At 37.9% G+C, this 23,833-nt stretch overlaps 1 protein-coding gene across 1 annotated transcript in view; it reads left to right on the top strand.

Moving 5' to 3' along the window:
- The window catches only part of LOC136244390 (cell adhesion molecule DSCAML1-like), a 108,150-nt gene that overhangs the window by 24,985 nt on the left and 59,332 nt on the right, over positions 1–23,833 (top strand). The window contains exons 3-4 of the mRNA XM_066035966.1: positions 18,124–18,486; positions 18,566–18,877. Of these exons, the coding sequence (XP_065892038.1) occupies positions 18,124–18,486; positions 18,566–18,877 (675 nt within the window). The remainder of the gene's footprint in view (positions 1–18,123; positions 18,487–18,565; positions 18,878–23,833) is intronic.

Genomic DNA, 23,833 nt, shown 5'->3' with positions numbered 1-23,833 from the left:
TAGCTGAACTCTCTACAGGGTGACTTGCTTGTAGCTGAATTGTATACAATATTAAATGGTTCCTGCTGAACTTCCTACAGCATAACTTGCAATGTAATAGAAATCTATAATAGAGTATGTCATGAACTAGCTGAATGCTCTATTAGGGTGACTGTTCTATTGGAGTATCTCGATCTCGCATTTGCTACACGGGAGTTGGCGTTGGAATCATAAGTCAGTGATTTTGTAAACCGATTGCTCTGTACTACTAAAAGGACATGACTATTCCATCTACATACCCTTTTTTAGCTCAGTGCTCTAAGCGGTTTGCCTCGTAGGCCTGAAAGTTATTGGTATTTTTATTCACGAATCTAGATCGCGCAATAATTACACACCTTCGGTTTCATGTCATATCTCCATGATCTTTCATTCGATTGCTTTCAAACCACCAAAGGCACTCCTACAATGGTAGATCTATCCACAAAATGATTTTCATCTAATTCCATGAAGCGGTTTACCCTGTAGGCTTGACAACAAATCGATCTTGTTTTACACGAATAATTGGTCATAAATCCTCAACCGTACATCTGATTTACACCAAATGTGATACTTTGATTAGCCTTTGGACTCCCTTTCTGTGTGCCAAATTTCAAGGTGTTCAGAGTATGTGTTTACGTTTTATACCAATTTTTACTTTTTACAAGTGTGCGAATACACGAAGATGAAGAATAAGAAAAAAAAAAACAATCAAAAAATCCGAAGTTTTGGCTGCTCATTTCTCGGAATTTCCTTAAGCGATTCCCTTCAAATCTGGAATGTGGACTCCCATACCTGGAGGGCATCTGTGCAGAAAATTTGGTTCTACTTGGATAAGGTATCACTGAGATACTAAGGTGTGAAAATGATTCCCTGTCTTCCTGTCTATATACTACCCACGGTGTGGCGCACCGGCTACTTAGGCCGCACGACACACAATCGTGTTTTTTTTTTTGTTTTTTTTTTCTGTTTTTAATTATACTGGACAGCCAATAATTACTGATGTGTCCAGGGGGACCAGCCCCAAGAAAAATCAAATACACACGTACATGATTAGCTAACTACTTACATACATGCAATTACATTCACTACAAATAAATCAACTGATTCCAACTCAAATAAATGGTGGAGTAAATGATTCCATTCATCAATTGTTCTTGGGGAATAACTAAATTTATACGGATTAGTGTTTATAAATGGTTCTGAGAAGTGTAAATGATGATAAGATCTAGTTGATTGCACTAAAGTTTCTTGATTATAATGATCTGGGATTTTTAATCCTGATGTATGATAAACTGCCTTAAAAATATTTTAAGCCATGATGTTTGTCTTCTCTGTGCAAGTGACTGCCACTGAAGATCCTCTAAAGAGAAATGCTGTTTCCACTTTGCCAGTCATAATTTGATGTTACCCATCATGCTGATCTTCTTTGCATCATTTCTAAAGCATTGATATCTTTGTGGAAGTTAGGGCCCCACACACACACGATGCATACTCCAGCATAGGTCTTACAAGATGGGTATATGCCATGCATTTGACTTCTTGATTGCATCTATACAAGTTTCTGTGGAGAACATTTAACATTCTTGTTGCTTTAGTAGTGATATTTTCTAAGTGATTTCTGGAAGACATAGTACTTTCCAATAAAACTCCTAAGTAGGGATGTTTAGTAACTAACTGTAACAGAGAGTCATTGATGTAGTAATCATAAGATAATGTTGTCAGTAGTCTAGTACATCGCAGCACAGCACATTTCTTTGCATTAAAGGCCATCTGCCAAGTCTTAGTCTATTTAATAAGTAAGTTAATGTCAGCGTGAAGAGTGTCTTGATCAAGTTTATCTTTAATTACACGATAAAGGATACAGTCGTCAGCAAAGAAAAGTATATTCGAGGAAATACCACCACATGTATCATTAATATAGACTAAAAACATGACGGCTCCTATAACTGTCCCCTGAGGGACACCAGACTGAACAGGAACAAATTCTGATTGATGACCTTAACAACCACACGCTGAAACCTCTGAGTTAACCATGTACTTAACCAATTCAGAGTATTAGAACGAATACCATAGTTATGCAACTTCTTTAACAATCTTTGATGTGGTACTGTATCAAACGCCTTGCTAAAGTCCTACAAGATGATGTCAACCTGATATCTTTGATCCATAGCTGTTAAGATATCTTCTACTATTGTCATAAGTTGAGTTTCACAAGAATAACCTGACCGAAAACCAAATTGGTAATCTTCTAATTTGTGATGTAAATTTAGGTTTTCTATAATAGAGTGATACAAAATATGCTCCATGATCTTGGAACAGATAGATGTGTCTTGATACAATTTTCGTTCGGAGAATTTGGATTCACTACAATACCTAACTAGCTATAGCCATAAACTATGATGATAAGGACTCTAGGAAACCAAGAATATAAAGTGCTTTATATAGGGTCTGCAACGTGAAATTTTGACCACCGAGGATCAGCTACCAAACCACCCACAAATGCTAGGCTTGGTACCACTTAAAAATGCAAGATAGGCACTATTTTTCATTAATGTCTTGTTGTGCAAATCGGCGAATATGTTTATAAATTACGATATTTTTTGCTATATCTTCAAGGAAATGTCTTTTCAAGCTACAATATGCACTGTCAACCTTTCTTACTAACTGTACTCTAAACTAAAGCCACCACTGGCTGCATTGTCTGGAGCAATTTCCAGCCGCAGCATCGCGAAAACAAAATTTTGTACTCGAAAAATGTTTCGATGCTGCTGGAGCACACAGCAGCGATGCCAAAGTAACTCTCCAAGGTCAAACTGGTGTGGCTTGTGTCCAACTACTACCACACCAAATATCATCGAATTCCAAAATTGTTTGCCATCTGGCTGAGCTTGAAGGCTGTCAAAAATCTGTCAAAATGCCAATTTTATCCACCTACAGGAACTTTTGCTAGCCAGATGTGCTAGTTTACTTCTCAAAAGCTTGCTAGAACCATAGCTAGTAACTTTCATTCATATGGGATTGGTCTGGAAACTCTTGTAGTGACCTCAAAACAGGGGAGTAGGAAGTAATTTTGGATTGGTCAGGCAACTAAAACTTTCACACAGATTGTAGTGTTGTACTACATCCTTAGATTGCCTTTATATGGTTTTTATATAGTGTAGTTCAGCAACTGACTGTTCTATTAGAGTACCTGACTGCTCTATTAGAGTTCTGACTGCTCTATTAGATTATATCGATCTTACTATGGCAAGTATTGGTCCGGCAATTGCCGGGTCTGTCGGACCTACTCTGACACCCCTGTGAAATCCGCCAAGTGCTGGTATCGACAAATTTTGCCGATATTGACTAACTTACACCTCGTTAAAGAAATTTTGCACATCAAATTAGATACTTTGCTTCTCTAAAGTCATGCTGCTTCCTTGTTTATTTGTATTCGTCCATAGGGTGGCACTGTTGGCTCTCTTATCAAGCCCAAATCCATCAAAATTCCGATCTCACCATTTGTCACCAATTTTGGAAAGTTTTACAAGTCAAACATGCTAGTTTGCCTCTCTACATCTTTGCTGGACCCTTCAATCACCTTCGTCTGTGTAGGCAGTTTTCTTCAGTCTTTTTGAAATGTCAGAGCTGAGCATGCCAATTGGGCGCAACCATCAATACCACTTGCTGCTTATTTATTATTATTATTATTAAAGGGTGTCCAGCAGGGAGAAGTAGTCAGGGCCAAAAACCCTTCAAACTAGTTGACTTAACAAACTGACAGCTAGTATTACTTCTCTGGACAAATCATGAAACTATCAAAGCATACATGCCTTATATATCAAACACACAACATCACAATACAGTTACAAGTAGTCTTACAAAAATCACCTAATGGTAATAAGATAATAATAATAATAATAATTATTATTATTACTAGGACCGCGTCACATACAACCAAGTACATACACCAACGTGACAGCCCCCCGGTGAGGCTATTAGGTGGTGAATGCATTATCCCCAAATCAACTCAATATGTCACAGTAGTGACAGATATAACACAATAGTGGCATCGTAACTAAAGGCCACCAGTAGCTAAGTGCCAGTACATCATTGGTGTGGTAATGGCACAGTGATGTGTACAAAGTATATGTATACAAAACATACAGGAGAGAACTATACATTATTGCAGTATTGTATGCAGCAATACATTATAGGCAACATCACCATGCAGATAAAAATTATTAGCCAATATACAGCAATGCATATCAACATCAACTAGAGCTAAGTAAGGTTCATCAGTGATGTAGCAATGGCACAGTGATGGGTGACACACTATAGTTATGCATACACAACTTTCAGGAGATGGCTACACAATGCTGTAGGCGTATGCAAGCCAGATGAACCAGATAAAGGAAGACAGCCAAGCCACTAGAGCCTAGTAGCTACGCCAGGTGAAGGCAAAAAAGATTAATCACGTATTGAATTGCCTGACACCAACACAAAGAAAGTTCGCCATGCCAGCTGCACAAGACAAAATTGTTTACTTGTATTTTATATGTAACTGTAAGCTTATTGTAAAGAGCGTGGCATAGCTATGTCAGTTTAATGTTTTCTTGTATTGTTTATTTACGTGAATGAATCCACTGGCAGCTGGCATGGAGACTTGAGATGTTACAAACATAAAAACTTACTTGTAATCTTCTTGTTTACACAAGTGGCTTCTGGCTCTCCTGCACGGGCATCACTAATCTTCTTCGCGCAATATGTAAGTAATTAAGCAAGGGTGTGGTACTGGGCGTTATATAGATTTACGATTTACACGTATGGTAAAGTCATCAGCACAAACAGGAGCGACGATTATACGTTTGTGCCTTCATTCACAGGCGAATCTATCCCGGTTAGTTCATGTCTCTAGGCCTCGTAGTTTTCTCAAATATTAATTATTATTTATTTAATTATTTATTTAATTATTTATTTATTTATGACGTAATTTTAACCGCGTTTCGTATTATTCTTAGTACTTGGTTGTATAATTATGTTGTGTACTGTGCAGGAATCATGCATGATTATAGTGCAGGTGTAATCATAAAAGTGTCCAAATCATTACAAAACTCAGTGTATGTGGGAGCGTTAACAATGTTGTGGGGTAGATTATTCCATAGTTTAATCACTGAAGGGAAGAAGGAAAATTTAGAACTGTCCACTCTAGTATCAAGAGTTCATAATATAGTAATGGGAGAGAGTGTCCAACTGTCAATATACCCTGTACAAACACACTGTGTTAAGTTTCTCTTTGATTAAATCAGTACCTGTACTGGTGATAGAGAACTGTTGATTAGCGTTAATTGGTGCTGATAAGGTCAAGTCTTTATTCTTTGAACAGAGTCAGGTGTAACTTAACACAGTGTGTTCCATGGAAGTATTTCAGTTAGACACTCTCCCCCACTACTATATTATGAACTCTTGCTAGTATTAGTTGATTGAAATATTTCATTGATTCCACACAAGAATGTTGAAGGAACACCAGCAGAAATGTAACAAAGCACTTGTCTAGCCCTAAATATTGCACTCTAAGCTTACATGTTTATACAAATGATTACCAAAACGCAAATGATTAGTGAAAATCACAATCGAAATTTCCATTCGTGTAGAAGGCCGAAGAGTGGAGATTTAGAACTAGACTAACTCCATTTGGGTTGTGTAATATTTCTGCTGGTTTTTCTTCATCATTCTTGTGTGGAATAAATAAAATAAAATAAATAGTAAGTGGTATTGATGGTAGCACTCAATTGGCATGCTCTGATATTTCCAAAAGACTGAAAAAAGCTGCCTGCACGGATGAAGGCGATTGAAGGATTCAGCAACATGTTTGACTTGTATAACTGGTGACAAATGGTGAGATAGACATTTTGATGGATATTGGGCTCGATGAGAGAGCCGCCAGTACCGCCACATGGACGAATATAACTAAACAAGGATGCACCATGACTTTAGAGAGGCAAAGCATCACGTTTGACATGTAAGATTTATTTAATTCAGTCAATATCGGCAAAATTTGTCGATATCGGTATTCGGCAGATTTTGAGGTCGCTAGAAGAGCTGTCAGACCAATCCTATGAATGAAAGCTACTGGCTATGGGTCTAGCAAGCTATTAAGAAGTAAACTAGCACATCTGGCTAGCAAAAGTTCCTGTAAGTGGATAAAATCGGCATTTTTGACGAATTTTATCAAGCTCAGCCAGATGTCAAACTATTTTGGAATTCGATGATATTTGGTGTGGTAGTAGTTGGACCCATGCCAGACCAGTTTGACCAGGGAGGGTTACTTTGGCATAGCGGCTGTGTGCTCCAGTGACATCGAAACTTTTTTCGAGTCCAAATTTTCGCTTTTTGCAATGCTGCTGCTGGAAATTGCTTCAGACAATGCAGCCACTAATGGTTTTAGTTTAGAGTACAGTTAATAAGAAAGGTTGAGAGTGCGGATTATAACTTGAAAAGATATTTCCTTGAAGATATAGCAAAAAATCTCGTAATTTGTAAACATATTCGCCGATTTACACGACAAGATGTTAATGAAATATGTGACCCAGTCTGGGAAAACCGGGCTTATCGCCTATTTAAAAGTATCAAGAAATGCTGGTTTTATCGCCAATGGTTCAAGCTATGTGTACCAAATTTTCACAAGTTTTACACCAATTCCTTACCTTCCACAGCATCCACTGTGCAAGTAGCCAACAACTAAGTTTTCCACCATTTTAGATAGTTTTTAAACCGAGGTTGACTGTATCAAGCGAGCTGTAAAATGGGTGGGAGGAGGGAGGGTTGGAAGGCGGGTAAGATTGTGTTCAAAAATTGAAAAGGAAGATGTATGGATGAATTAGGCAAGCTTTGGGCCATTAGGGTCTCAAAATTGGCTAAAATGAAAGAACATTCACAGCAGAGGTACTTATTCAACATCACAGAGCTGTACAGCCACATACAGTCATCCCCTGGCTGACCAGAGCTCCATTAAGACCCCACACCGCACTGCACGTATGGATCGCCACTGGGTTTGGAAAAAGCAGCCAACACTCAAGTCTAGCTGATTTTGCTTGTGGAATTAGATAGTTTATTCATGTAGCTTTGTGTCCTGGGTGAAAAATCGAATCTTCCGTTGACATCAGGGGCGGATCCAGGGAGGGCACAGGGGGCATGTCCCCCCCCCCCCCTCCCTTAAAAAAATGTATATAAGATCGAGATACTCTAATAGAGCAGTCAATCACCAATCACTCTAATAAAGCAGTCACAGTGTTCATGGAGAAGTGTAGCTTACTCAATAAGCTATAAATAGGATTTTATTTTACATAACATACGTGATATAATATATTTGGTAAAGGATAACTAGCTATTATTGTTGTGACCTTTTTTTTTTTTTTTTTTTTTTTGCTCTTCAACTTTTTTTCAGCAAGGTGCCCCCCCCTCTTTCCAGACTCAGGATCCGCCCCTGGACATGGGCGATAAGACTGGTTTTGTCAGACTGGGTCACATAATATGTGACCGGATCTTGGAAAACCTACCTTTTGGGCACAAGCAAACATTTTGGGAAAACTCCATTGAAAATTTTAACAATTTTTTCAATATTAATTTTTTTTTGCACATTTGGATAAAGCAACTATTAAACCTTCTTGCTGTGAAGTTTCACACCCATAGCTTCTTTTTCTTAGGAGATATGGATGATTATATGAGACTATGTAGTAATTTCACATGCGTGGGACAACAATTAACTTACAAATTGGGTGATTTGTTCAGGTGCTGGAATGGCTAAAACTTAGTCTTAGACAATAATACATGGGATTTAATTGCAGAAATGAACCAAGAATACTTCATTAAACTATCAGAAATGTCTTTTAAAGTATTCTAGATGGTAAAAACGGAATTGCTGGTAAACAAAATGATCTGTCACCATTTGTCACCCTTAATCACTCACAGAACTCAATACATTACCATAAAAGTTAGTTTGTAATGTACAGGAGAGAAAAATGGCCATATCTCAGGGATGCTTAAAGATATTAAGCTGAAATTTTGACACAAGATAGATGAGTACCCAGTACCGTATTTAAGCTATAAAACAGAAAATTGACCAATGTGCCAAAAAGGTAGGTTTTCCAAGATCAGGTCACATATTATAACGCCAATGTGGCATTTTCTAAGTGGTACCTAGCCTAGCATTTGTGAAGTATTTTGATGTTAAAAATTTGTCACTGGCTGGGAGCTGTGCGCCCAGACCTCTGCACTGATTTCATAACTCACTACCACATCTGGAAGCCACTTTTGAAAAATCCTGTAATTTCTTTTGAAAGGCTGTGCCTAGAGTCATGGCAATCACGTGAATAAAAAAAAACTTAGACAAAAAGCCTAAGAAAACGAAAATTGGCTAAAGCGAGGCTCGAACCTGGGACATCCCTTAATCTAGCCAGCGTTCTACCACTGCATCTCTGTGGTACCAGCTACCCTACTTCCTTAGTTTGTACCTTATATATGTCATTCTCGAAGAAGCCTATATAAATAACACCAGTAAAGAAGAAACTAAACTTGAACCCTTACCCTAACCTAACTCTAAAGTACAAGACATCTCCCCTAAAGTTGAATGCTTGGGGCATACTACTAGGCATGTGCCCTAAAGTTGAATACTCAGGGAATACTAGACTCCTGCCAACCCCAGCTTGCCTCAAACTCAACAAAAACTTACCTTCATACAACTAGTGTGTGAATTCTGGGTGACTGCGCCGTGACTTTAGCAGCAAAATGTCCAGTCACGGTGCCGTGACTCTAGGTACAGCATTATAGATAACTATGCCATAGTCTGAGTAAATAACAGGAGCTTTGGACAAGGAAAATGGAAATTCAATGCCTTTGGTCACTTCACTTAGCATGATCTATACTATGTAGAAGAAAAAGGAGTATTTCTCCAACAGAGAAATGTACCATCATTCAATAAGCAGCCATAGTGGACCAAGTAGCTTGTCTCAGTCATGCTTTCTGATGAATGAATTGCACTCCAAAATTCCTTGCAGATGTTAAATTAAAAGATACAGCTTTATTCTGGGTATCAAACAGCTTCAAAATGAAAAACAGTACTTAACTACAAAGGGACAGTTCTGTTGCTGGTGAAAATATATTAATATCTTCATAAATTATATGAAATCTCTTGGTAAATGTTTTAGCTTTTGAGCTTATGATTGCTTTGAGGTATATTGATCTCTTTCTTATGATTTCAATAAGCTGACTTGGTTTTGGAAACCAGTGAAACCACACTAGAATCACACCTAGTTCTTGCAATGACTTTTAGTCATCTGGCCAAATTTTGTTTTTTAACAGGAACCTTGTTCCACAATATGGACCCCAAATTGGCATCAGATAGTTTCTGGGGGTGCCTTCCTCACCTTCAGAGGTTTGTTCCCATCATTTCAGTCATTAACAACAGACACATTTTCAAAATGGTTCACCCAACTTTTCTGGTCATCAAAATTAATAATTCTGGTAAGTCCAACAGGTGTGTTTGTGCAGGATGTCCAGACTGGTTTCCTTCCTGCTCACTCATCATCAATGACCCTCTGTAAGTTTACAACAACATTGGGCATTCTATCAGCAATAACCTCAATGGGTACCATTATTATTATTAACTCCACAGTACCACAAAGGCTTGCACTTAGGGTTCAGAGTTCAGTCTTGCTGTAGTCTATCTGATTGCTGAGTCAAGATGGTGCAAACAATCACCACAGAAATTAAATCACTGTACAACTGCCTTCAAACATGATAATTGGCATTTATATGTGCTGGTATTTGCATCCACAGGCATTACATTAATTTAAAAAAATCTGCTATTACATTTCTATTTTTCTAGCTACATAAAATAACAATGCAAAAATGTGACTGTCTCTGGGAAAACCGGTCTTATCGCCCATTTAAAAGTATCGAGAAACGTCGGTTTTAAATATTCTGTGTGTTGTAGCTGGCCAACGGTTGTAGCTACGCATACCAAATTTTCACACGTTTCACAACAATTTCTTACCTTCCTGATCATCCACTGAAGAAGTAGTCAACAGCTAAGTTTCCCGCCATTTTAGATAGTTTTTAAACCGAGGTTGTCTGTATCAGGCAAGCTCCAGAAGGGTGGGAGGCGGGGGCCCTGAAAGGCGGGCAAGATGGTGTTCAAAAATTGAAAAGAGACGTGCTGGGATGAATTAGGCCAAGTTATAGGCCATTCAGGGCTCAGAACTGGCTAAAATGAAAGTAAATTTACAGCACAGGTCATTGTCCAACACCACAGAGCTGTACAGCCACACACAGCCATCTCCTGGTTGGCCAGGGCTCCATCAAGACCCCAGACCACTCGTACGGCTCGCCACTGTGCTCTAGAAAAGCAGCCAGCAAAAGCAGACCACTTTACTCTGGTCGACTGAGGCAGTGAAACTTGATAGTACATTCATTAAGCTTTGTGTTTGTGTGAAAAAATCAAACTTCCTGTCTTGGGCGATAAGAACGGTTTTCGTAGATCCAGTCACAAATAGATTATGATACTATTAGTTAATCACAGTAATCATTATCACCCATGCAACACTTGAATTGTTCAAAGTGGGTGTTAAATTGTGACCGGATTTGCGAAAAGGTGTCTTCCACACACATCCAATTGCCAAGTTTGACAATTCATAACTTCAGATTGGAAACAGCTATTGACTTGTCAGTAGTGAGCATCAACATATATAGTGGGTGAATATTTTAGGTTAAAATGTTGCTTGAACACTAAGTTATGGTCTTCCAAGTTTACAGAATTGGATGCATGTGGAAAACTCCTTTTTGCAAATTTGGTTGTAATTGAAGATCTTATTATAAGAAACAAGTTAATTAATTCTTGTTAAAATATCATAGCTTATTTTGTTCTAAAGTAATGGCTAAGATTTGCAAAATGTTCACTGCCCACACAATTAATCATATTACTTTAATTATCTACATCTTTTACTTGAAGGTTGTCATCATTTTTAGGCTTTGCAGGGAACATATAAGTCCAAGGGTGGAGAATAAGAGCATATACACTCCTTCATTAAGGTAGTTATGTGAACCTAAAACCTAGAGTACTAATAATTAGAATTTGTCTCTGTAATAGAGTATAACGTGCAAAACAAATCATGCACACCATATATAACAGCAGGATGACATCCCACCACTTCTGTAGCAGGCGTTGGCTTATGCTTCATTGATACAGTGTCTCTATTCATTGTGCTACTTGTCTAATGATTACAATGTCAGTGACCATGTGTACAATTATTCTAAATTCAGTAACTCATTATGGCCACATGCTACGTCCTTCAGTCAAGGTTGTTACATTTGAAACATTTTCCGCATCTAAAGACTTATATCTGACAAATATGAAATGATGTACACATTCAGAACATATATACATACACAGTTTTGTGGGTTATGATCCTAAACTCACTACATCTTGTACTCCCTATTCAAGCCCTCATGAGAAACACATCCAGGAGAACGTGAGAACATCACTCAACTTTGTGTGCTTTATACAGTAGCTAAATATTCTGTTTTTGCAATTATCCAAGTTTTATAACCTCAAAGAAATGCTTTCCAGGGATTTACAGCAACCGTGACTAAAAGTAACATATGGCCTTTATAATTTACTGAGTTTTACACATCAAATGCTTTTATAGAAACAAAATTAATTATAGCCATAACAATTCTAGGTTTGAGGCTCAAACTGAAAATAAAATAATTATAACATTATGACTTTTATCAAACTACCACAAGAGAGGAAGGTGTGTCTTGATGTAGTTGATTAAATGTCATAATTGTTCATTACCAATTTGAATCTAAAATCTGAAGTTGCTTATGGCTATAAATGTTGCTTCTGCTGTATGTAGTTATAGATAACATTTAATATCAAACAGATGGTAGCAGTGTTTAGTAGGATCCTGCCTAAATGATGGACGCCACCAAAATTCTTCAACATAAAAAATCATACGCAACAAAAATCACTTTTATGCTTTAGTCTTCAAATCCAGCATAACAACAAGAATACCCCCACAGAGGTCTAATATTAAGATTACCAAAACCAAATAATATTTTGGTCTGCTTACCTTCCAGCCTGCCTGACCAGTCGGAAAGCTACAGACCAAATGAAGCACCACACACCCACCTACAATAAACTCACTTGTGACATGTGTCTTTTATGGATTCCGTCTTCTGCACTTTGCCTTTCCTTTTATCTTCAATTGCATACATAAGCTAGTTAAAGCATTGAGTCATATATCAGAAGGTAACTGATACAGATTTTACTTTCAAAGGCAAAAGTGGGTGAATATGCTATAGCTGCCTTATGACACTGAAAATTACCAAAAGACTACAGTTTGCTAAATGGCTGAGTTGTAGCTAGCTACATAATACACTGTAGCTGATAAATCTAGCTAATTAAACTAAATAACACTTTTTGAATCATATAATTCTTTTAAAATATAAAAAACCACACTAATCACTTCTCTTAGCCATAGTGTAAAACTGCTAATCATCTGAATAAAACAAAACCCACAATTAAAACTTTTGTAACTGGAGATGTAACCCACGATCGAAACTTGTTTTTGAAGAGCCCTTGAGGAAAAGTAAGCTATAATCTCCTGGAACAGATCGCTAGAGTTGAACTATAGGTATAGTTGCATAGACATTATTTATGTTGGTAGTGATGCATAATTCTTGAAATAAGTCTGCTTTTGATACACATAGAAGATTTAGAGTTTTATTGGCCAAGCACTAACTTAGAAAGGAAAGGGGGCTACAACCCCCTTAGCCCCCCCTAAATCCACTTCTGGGGGGCATGTCCCCAGACCCTTAGCTGGAGTATGTTATGCATGCCAATTGTGCTTACACAATAGAGTGCATGGCAAACATAAAGCATTGCAAGGACTGCCTCACCTATATAAAATCCTAGCTAGCCCCTTTTATCATGCATGCATGATAGCTATACTCAATGCATATATTATTGCAATTAGTCTTGATTTAATGGAAAAGTAAATTTGAATGAAATAAACTTAAATTCCATTATTTTCCACTGAAAAACTACTAAAAATACTCTCAGATTCACCTTTAGAGGGTCTAATTTCAAACATTTCCTGGGGAGCATTCCCCCAGACCAGCATTCCCCCAGACCCCCTAAGTTGGTATGCTTCACATGCTAGTGTGCTTCGCACACTAATATAGTCACTATTCCAAATAGCTAATTTGACCATGGATACTACATGAATCTTACAACTAGGGCCTTGTGAGAAGGCTTGGTATCCTCTAATGTCTGACTAGTTACATATGTGACCGGGCCTGCGAAAACAGGGCATGTGGGCACAAACTACACCCCATAACTCTACAGGTCATATCTCAGTGCTGGAAACATATATTTCCATTCCGTAACTTGCATCATAATGCAAATTAAATGCCTACTATGAGCTGAAAATTGCAATGTCATAGCATAATGGTACAAAAAGTTATGAGTGATGAAAGTGTGAAAAAGTAGGAAAAATTATGTGCCAACATGCCCTATTATTGCAGGCCCGGTCACATATGTCCCTGTCCAGCTTAGTCCCCCCTTTCAAAAAATCCTAGATCCACCCCTGGTCCCCAAAGTATATTACCATACTCTAGTATAGGACGTACCATAGATCTGTAAAGACGAACCTACATGTCTGAGTCTAAATAAGAAAAACTTCTTTTAATCAACCCAAGTATGTGATTTGCTTTGTTGGTTACAAGTGAAGTGTGCTAATGAAGTTTAAGATCTTGATCAATCATAACCCAATGTCCCTGCCAAATTGTGCTGGTTGGATGGCAGTGCCGCAAAGGAAATAGGTGTAATTTTCTTTAGTGCCAAGATGTACGTAAGATATTACACTTCCCAACATTGAAATTTAGTTTCCACTTAAATGACCATTCAGAGAAGTAATTCAAATCTGATTGAAGCTGGATATAACCTTCGTGTGACTTAATGCATCTAAAGATCTTGATGTCATCAGCAAATAGAAGAGTTGGACTATCAACAATATCTGGCATATCATTCAGATATATGTTGAAAAGTAAGGGCCCCAAAACAGACCCTTGGGGCACATCACTAAGCACATCAGCCCATGTGGAACAATGACCATTTAAGACAACTCTCTGTTTCCTTCCAATAAGAAAACCTTCAACCCAAGAGAGTAATTTTCTCTGAATACCATATCCACACAACTTGCTTAGCAAGTACTTGTGTGGAACCAAATTGAAAGCTTTTTGGAAATCCAAGTATGCAATATCCACAGGGAATTTGTCATTCAAACATCGTGTCCAATAATTCATTGCACAAAGAAGTTGGCTGGTGCAAGACCTTCTTGCGGTAAAACCATGTTGACTTAGTGAAAATAAGTTGTTACTACTCATATAAGCAGAAATACTGTCTTTGATGATAGACTCCATCAGTTTCACAATTGGGGAAATAAGACTAACTGGTCTATAGTTACTGGAAAAAGCCAGCTGCCTTTTTTATGAATAGGGGTTATGTAACCATGTTTCCAAGCATCGGGTATGATTTGTTGTTGAAAAGATTTCTTAAAATTAATAGCAAGAGGAGAGCTAATTTGTAGTTCTATTTCTCTTAATGCAAGGATAGGCCAGCCATCAGGGCCAGAGGACTTGTCAGTTTTCAAGTTGACACACTTATTGTAAACAATGTTGGCATTACTATCAATGTCAGTAATGAGTGACACTTCATGGTTAAGTTGGAAAGTTGGAACTGAGGTGTCATCTGATAATGTAAAAACACTTGAAAAATTAGTATTAAACATGTCAGCTATCTCACAGCTATCTTACGTGACAGTTCCATCAGGTTTTTTAAGGCTGGAATTAGTTGGTCTTACTTTTAACTGGGGATTAATGTAGTGCCAAAAGCACTTGGGACTTGATTCGGCATTTTGAGTAACTTCAGTTTCATAATTCCTCTATAGATTCCAGGTTTAGCTTCGAAACAAATTTCTAGCTCTGCAATAAACTTGGTAATCAGAGTTCAGTTTGGTAGAGGTATATTTTTGCCAGAAATTCTCCTTTGTATTTCTAAGATGTAGACTGTGTAGAGCTTGTTGAGTCATAAACATGTCCTGCTTCTTATTGCTAGGTCTCTTATATGGTACTCATTCTTTTAAGCATGATTCAAAACGTTTAGCAAAAAAGTACCAAGTTTGCAAAGTATTGAGGGGATCTAAACTAGTATGCCAGTCTATCGCTTCTAATAATTGGTACAGTTTTGTGAAATAGGCAGAGCATAAATCAAATTGTACAAGTTGATAGTTTTCAATAACAAGCCAAATTGAACCTGAGATAGACGTGGTCACTTGAACCCAAATCACTACAGGTAAAATATTCAAGGTTGCTGACTATATTCTGTTCATTAGTTAAAACAAGATCGAGTATATGAGGTGTGGTGTTTGGTCTATACCTGGTACGTTCGTCAACATGTTGGTACAAGAATATATCCTGAATTGTCTCCACAAAAGCTTGTGTATGTCTGTTATCACCAGTAATAAATGACCAATCTATGTTTGGGAATTTGAAGTCACCACAGATAAGTAAATGAGTGTATCCATCAATTATATTTAACAAGTTGCACCGTAAAGATACTGAATTAGCTAGGTTTGATGATGGGCTATGATATATACAACCAACAAGTAGTGAATCATGATTGTGTAAGAGTATCTGGACCCATAAAGCCTCCTTAAATTCACTATTGAATGTAATTATAGCACAGTCAGATATTTTGCTGTAAACATAAATCCCAACCCCACATATGCATATCTTGCTTGTAACAATCGAGCTAGGGTCGAAGTTGAAATATGCTTGATACTTTGGGATAGATAGAAGTGCTAGTGAGATAGATAACATTGTGAATAATTTCAGTAAGCAATATAATATCTGGCTCGTTACCTGCAATGGGCATTAAGTCATTAGCATAATTATCATTGTTCTTGTTAATTAATTGGTCAGCACTTGTATAAAGACTTTTAGATTTTCAAAACTGATATTACTCTTGTTATTGGAGTTGGGGTCCAAAACTGATGTAGTAGTGCCAGAAGAACTTAATAGAGAACTTGCAGCATGACATAAATATCGTAAATGCTAAGCAACCGTAGCTGTCGGCCATGTTTCAGGACAGTGTTGTGGCTGAAAAGCGCTTTCTCAGGATTTGGTAAAAGCTGTAATGAAGCGAATCAGAGTCATGTTGTAAATATCATCCAGCTTGTGAAAAAAGGTGAAGAAGTTAGAATTGGTGAATAATGTATTGAAATTTAATTAGCCACCTATTTCATGAAGCCAATGATAAGATCTTCTATTTCAAAATCAGCCCCACTTCCAAGTTCCACTATACCCAGTGCTTAGTGAATAAATCTCATTACCTTCATTCTGACCCAATAATATGCACCATAGAAAGTTGTCCCAAAACATGTCCACCTAGCAACCATTGCTTCACACGTGCAAGTGCTCTATTTCTCCTTGGCGCTATCCGTCCGTTTTTATCTGATACTTTCTGCACCCATTATTCATTTCTTTGAGTTTATTCATTAACACTTTGTTTTCTTCCCACTCCTTCTTTGTCAAGTCAGGTGTAATAAACACTTTTCTCAAATATTCCGGCTCAGAAATCGAGTGGATTTTGGTACAATTGCGGAGGATCTCAGTTTTCTCCTGATCAGACCCGACATTTATTCTGAGTAGTCTTGATTTATCAGACTTTTTTCCAAGTCTAACAGCTTCTGAAACTGATGCTGGAATTCCTAAATGCTGATTGATAATTGCTTTAGCTGTATCTGTATCATGTTGTTTTTGCACATCCACTTCTTCAGCAATTGATTCAGGTATGTTATGTAGGGTGACATTAAGTCTTCTTTTGCTTTTCTCTTTCTCTTCATTTAGTACAGAAAACACAGCTTGAGAAATCTCATAACAATGAAGAAAAGGATTGCTAGAAGGTTGATCATTCGTAGCCATGGTCTGTTCCTGATTCTGAGGACTGAGTAAACTAGCAATGGTAGTCTGCATTGCACTTTGAAGGTCGTTGATGGCTTTGAAAATAAATATTGTATCAGACACAGTTTATAAAAAGCCTTTTTGAGGACTAGTGATGGAAGTGCTGTTGTGACAATTCTTGTTGATAACATTGAAGACTTCACCTTCACAAGATGAGCAAAAAGAAATGAAGACACTCTGCTTCGCCAAGTAGTACCAAAGGATCTTCAGTAATTCCACAGCATACATTACAGTGCCATAAATTGCAACATTCACATTGTACAAGGCCACGTACAGAAACTTGACATCGATTGCAAGTGCTCAGTTCCACAGGCATGGCAGCTTTGGAGGAGTCACTTTGCAGGGTAGTAGGTTCTTTCAAATTTGAACGACAGTCTTTGATATCAGATGCGGCACCTTTACCTTTAACAGCATTGTTCATGTGAGGTGTACTTTGTCATACGGCTTTCTATTATTCTTACAGTTGTATTTCGGCATGCCCAAATTTTTACTGGTAGCAGTGATTTTGCTAAACTTTAATGTACTCCAGTTAGACACTCTCATCAATAAATAATAGTATAGACTCTTCCTCTGAACACTCAGTTGTCCAAACATTGTTATCATGTACATTGGGTCTGTGCTTAAATAGCTACAATTCAGCAACATCATAGAATGATTACCACCTACAAACTTTTCATTATGAAGAGCCTCAGCAAAACATTAGTGCATTAATGTACACTTGTACAGAATTTTAAAATTTTGAGAGTATCATATTGTAGGATAATTTTGATCTTCTATTACAGTTGTTGAAGTTAGCATTACTGGTGGAATCGCTAAAGCTGGTCAACCATATAATTTTATTGCATAAGCTTTACAAGTTTGTTATCGGTTTTTTGTTGAAACTGAAACTGTACACTAAGCACTTACACTGCACAATCCACTTGTACTGTACAGATAACTTTCCTGTAAACTTGTTTCTGAGTAATATCAAACCACACAAACAGAGTAATTTAAGAAACAGATAGATTGGGAAGTTTATTATCTTTTCTCTTATGCTATTAGGTATTGCAATTACCACTGGAAATAATGATTTGAGTTTTGATAACTTACTTGATGATTACTCATTAATTTTTGCCAGTGGTCCAGGGTTAGTTGCTCGTTGTGTTACTGGCCTTGGACCTAATGGTGATGACAATACAGATCTTGGTGGATGGTTCTTTAGTGGTTTTCCAGTGTTTAATAGAGAGTGCAGTGGTTTAGTGATCCAACAGGATGGGGCACTTATGAGAGGCCAAGTAGGAGTGGTTGATTTATACCAGTGCCTAACTCTTTCTACTAGTGCAGAAGGTATTTACACATGTATGATAATGAACAGTTCAATGATGATACAAACCATGAGAGTTGGCTTATACTTTGATGGAAGGAGTAAGTTATTATCATACGATCTAAGTGTAATATATAATTGTTACCGAACTGTTTCATTATTTACTTGTTTATTATGTAGGTGCTCCAATGATTGTTGACTCTATCTCTTCATCTCCATCTAACATAAGAATGAGAATTGGTTTTCCACTAGTGTTATCATGTACCTCAGAAGGCTCTCCCCCTGACACTTTTACTTGGAGTAAAGATAGTGATGATTTATTATCTGAAGAGCTTGTTACCATCCGTTCAGTTACTCATAATAGCACAATTGCAATATTTGAGGCTGAATATTTCATTAGAAGATTAACTTTAAATGATAGTGGAGTATACATATGCAATGTAACAAATCCAATTGGAAGTGACAGCAGAGCCATAACTGTTATTGTCTATGGTAAGTACATTTGTCAGTTGCCAGTGTGTATTGTTTGAAGGGCATATGGAACCACACAAACAGCTTCAATAACTAACCTTGTAATCATCCATTATGTATATGGATCTAATTATTATTGTTATTATTATTATTACTAGGACCGCGTCACATACAACCAAGTAAATACACCAATGTGACAGCCCCTGGTGAGGCTATTAGGTTGTGAAGGCACGATCCCCAAATCATCTCAATATGCCACGGTAGTGACAGATATAACACAATAGTGGCATCGTAACTAAAGGCCACCAGTAGCTAAGTGCCAGTACATCATTGGTGTGGTAATGGCACAGTGATGTGTACAAAGTATATGTATACAAAACATACAGGAGAGAACTATACATTATTGCAGTATTGTATGCAGCAATACATTATAGGCAACACGAGCATCCGAAACAAGTTGGAAATCTCATAGGTTGATCTTGAAATCTTTACTAGAAATCTCTGGAATCGAAATCTGAAATCTTTAAAATTTTAAAATTTCCGGAATTTGTCGGATACACACTGATATTACATGATAATCTAGTCTTGAAATCTTCACCAGAAACTTGAGTATAATCTAAAAATTTTGAAATCTCATAGGAAATTTTGGCTTGGTTTTGGACCCCCTTAATTGAGGCAACATCACCAGATAAAAATTATTAGCCAATATACAGCACAGTATATCAACATCAACTAGAGCTACATAGGGTTCATCAGTAGTGCAGCAATGGCACATTGATGGGTGACACACTATAATTCTGCATACACAACTTGCAGGAGATAGCTAAACAATACTGTAGGAGTATGCAAGCCAGATGAACCAGATAAAGAAAGACAGCCAAGCCAGCCAGAGCCTAGTAGCTAAGCCAGGTGAAAACAAAAAAGATTAAGCACATATTGAATTGCCTGACACCAACACAAAGGAAGTTCGCCATGCCAGCTGCACAAGACAAATTGTTTACTTGAATTTTATATGTAATTGTATTGTAAAGAGCGTGGCATACGTTTTAATGTTTTCTTGTATTGTTTATTTATGTGAATGAATCCACTGGCAGCTGGCATGGAGACTTGAGATGTTACAAACATAAAACCTTACTTGTAATCTTGTTTACACATAAAGTGGCCTCTGGCTCTCCTGCATGGGCATCGCTAATCTTCTCCTTCGTGCAATCTGTAAATAATTAAGCAAGGGTGTGGTACTGGGTGTTATATACAATTACACGTATGGTCAAGTCTGTCATCAGCACGAACAGGAGCAACGATTATACGTTTGCCTTCATTCACAGGCGAATCTATACCCAGTTAGTTCATGTCTCTAGACCTGGTAGTTTTCGAGAACATTATTTATTAATTATTTATTTATTTATGACGTAATTTTAACCACATTTCATATTATCTTTAGTGCTTGGTTGTATAATTACTGTGAAGCTTCACAAATAGAAGGTTACACACAGTTAAAGTTTAGTTATTTATTGCAAAGTAATGATTATGTAATGTGAATTTGAACTGATCAAGTGTCTCTGATTTGAAGATGTGACAAAGTAGTAAGTTCCATTGTCTTGATGTAGAGGGTATGAAAGAGTACTTGTAGGTATTTGTGTTACAAAATGGTTCTAACAGTCTGAACACATGGCATGATTTTGTCTGTAATTGGTACTGTGATGTCTGGAGGTAGAACTCGGATATGTATTCAGGTGGTAAGTAAGTGTTTTGGTTGAGGATATAGTACAACATGATTATAGAAAATTGTCCTCTTTGGGATTCTAGTGACTCCCACTTGAGTTCGCTGAGCATCCATGTTACACTGGCATCATAATTGCAAACCCCTTTAACATATCTTGCAGCATGTCTCTGGATCCTCTCTAAAGCAATCTTATCAGCTGTTGGGTGTGGGTTTCAAACTGTAGTTGCATATTCACGTTTTGGACGCGCTAAGCTGAGGTAAGCTCTTTTAGTTACAGCATACAGCTAGCTATAAACATGTGACCATTCTATTAAGGTGACTACTGTATTAGAGTATCTCAAGTGAGCCTGCAAAGATGTGTGCTTTCCCAAAAAGAGGTGTGGTCATCATGGTTTCAATGGATTATTAGAGTATCTCTACCAACTTGAAGGTGTGTGGTCACAAATACAGCTAGCATCGTAAAAGTAGCATTGTCATCGTGGTCTTGATTAATAGATCGATAATACATAGAATAAAGAATGAGCGTGATCATGTGTCCTATTGTGAAGATACAGGTAGCTATCTAGTACCGGTACCTCCATACAGTAGCGTAGTCTAAGTGCCAAAAATAATTTTGTGGTGTCTAAAGAAAGTGTTGATATGGAAAATTTAATGCCTTATGGTTTTGTTGAGTGAAGAAGACAAGCAGCCTGATTGAAAATAAAAGAAAAGACAAGGCGCAGGGGCACACACTCTTTGGAACCCAAATAGGCACATCCCACTAGTGAGTTTGTTATTGTGGAGTAAAATGGTGGCTGTGCACTGCTTCGTTTGGCCTCTAGGCTTGTAAATGTGGTCAGTGAGTGGGTGAGTGAGTGATTCAGTGAGTGAATGAATGAGTGAGTGAGTGAGTGAGTGAGTGAGTGAGTGAGTGAGTGAGTGAGTGAGTGAGTGAGTGAGTGAGTGAGTGAGTGAGTGAGTGAGGGAGTGAGTGAGTGAGCGAGGGAGGGAGTGAGTGAGTGAGTGAGTGAGTGAGTGAGTGAGTGAGTGAGTGAGTGAGTGAGTGAGGGAGTGAGTGAGGCAGACGAAATTTCAAGTTTTGACAATGTTTCAACGAAAGGTTAAGGCTGCCCTTTAGCTTCTCTCCTCCAATCCCATGGGAAATTTCCTTCCCCTGAATGCATTAGTGGGAGATGGTACTGTTTTAAAAGGAAACCATCCTCCTATAAACTATGATTCTCTTGTAAACCCACAATTTCCACATTCTAAAGCATGTCATGAGGTAATCTTTGCGGGACTTGACGGAGTGGTCATTCGTGACTCCTACCTCAAAATTGATGGGGCAGCTGGTCCCTCTGGTATTGAAGCAGCTGGTTGGAGGCGCATGTGTACTTCTTTTCAGTCTGTGTCTAATGATTTGTGTGGCTCACTTGCAAGTGTTGCTCGTAGGATTGCATCTACATGTAGCTATGTACATCCACTTAGTCTTCCCCATCTTGGAATACCGTCTTGTTACCCTTGATAAGGACCCAGGTGTTCACCCCATTGGGATAGGAGAGACAAGCTGTTGTATTATTTCAAAAGCTATTCTTTTATGGCAAAGAGTGATATTTTGGAGGTAGCAGGCAATCTTCAACTTTGTGCAGGTCAAGAAGCTGGATGCGAAGCCATAGTTCATGCCATGCATAGCCTTTTCCATTCTTCTGCTACCCAGGCTGTTTTACCTGCTGATGCCTCAAATGCATTTGATTCCTTGAATCCGCGTGTTTTACTGCTTAACCTACATTATATCTGCCCCCTCTTTCTGTTACTCATATCAATGTCTATAGGGAGGCTTCTTATTTTGTGACCGGATCTATGAATACTGGTCTTATTGCCCAAGACAGGAAGTTTGATTTTTTCACACAAACACAAAGCTTAATGAATGCACTATCAAATTTCACTGTCACAGTCGACCAGAGTAAAGTAGTCTGCTTTCACTGAATGCATTTTTAAAGCACAGTGGCAAGCCATACAAGTGGTCTGGGGTCTTGATGGAGACCTAGCCAAACAGGAGATGGCTGTGTGGCTGAACAGCTCCATGGTGTTGGACAGTGTCCTGTGCTGTAACTTTCCTTTCATTTTGGCCAGTTCTGAGGCATGAATGGTCCATAACTTGGCCTAATTCATCCCAACTCGTTCTTTTTCAATTTTCAACACTATCTGGCCTTCCAGGGCCCTTGTCTCCCACCCTTTTTGTAGCTAGCCTTCCAGAGCCCCACCTCCCACCCTTTTGGAGCTTGCCTGATACAGTCAACCTCGCTTTAAAAACTATCTAAAATGGTGGGAAACTTAGCTGATGACTATTTCTTCTGTAGACTAAAACTTGTGGTCTTGTCACTGAGGGTGAACTATTTAACAAGTGATCCCTAAGGTAGGTTACTTAGTCTACACCCAGAGAGAAATAGTAATAGTACAAATACTCATTAAATACCATCTATTCAAGGTGTTATACTGGATTTGTGGTAAAAGTCATCTAACAAGAGCCTGGATCACTTGGATTAGTATTGGAGGTACACAAGATCAAGATACTCTAATAGAGCAGTCACCTAACTACTCTAATAGAACATTCAGCAGATACATAATAGTTGGTTCTGCTATGGAATTTATCCATATCTGTCTGCACCTAGAGATGTGTCTATACATACAATGAAGTGCATTTGTCTATTTAAAAGCCCTTCGTTATTAAATGACTCATCTATACTTATGGCAATACTTAATATAAGTATACACATGCCACTGACAACGCTCTCAGATTAAATCTCATATCATTCAAATATCAAAATTTTCCACTATCAATATCAGTATTATTCTAACATACACCTGTTGTTGTACAATTGTGAGAGTGTATTGCAATTGTTTGTCTGAAGTTGTTTCTATTAACAAAAGTATAGCTACCTAATCTAAAGGGAAGTATCAAGACACACGATAGTGTGTCGTGCGGCCCAAGAAGCCGGCGCGCCACACCGTGAGTATATTAACAGGAAGAAAGAAAACGCAAGTTGCACACCTATGTAGCTCTGTGATTCCTTATCCGATTGGAACCAAATTTGCTAGAGACGTGCCGCCCAGTTAGGGGAGTCTACATACCAAATTTGAAGAAACTCGCTCCAGCCATTTCCGAGATACGAGCGAACAAAATTTCGTTTTAATTTCTTCGTTTTTTTCTACTTCATTTCGCACACATCGCAAAATTCGCCATAAAACACGAATGCGCGCTCGGATTGGGCTGAAAT

This window comes from Dysidea avara, chromosome 2, assembly GCF_963678975.1.
Source record: "Dysidea avara chromosome 2, odDysAvar1.4, whole genome shotgun sequence".
Taxonomy (NCBI): domain Eukaryota; kingdom Metazoa; phylum Porifera; class Demospongiae; order Dictyoceratida; family Dysideidae; genus Dysidea; species Dysidea avara.
Note: the sequence above shows the minus strand (reverse complement) of the source record. Positions and strands in the feature narration are given on the sequence as shown.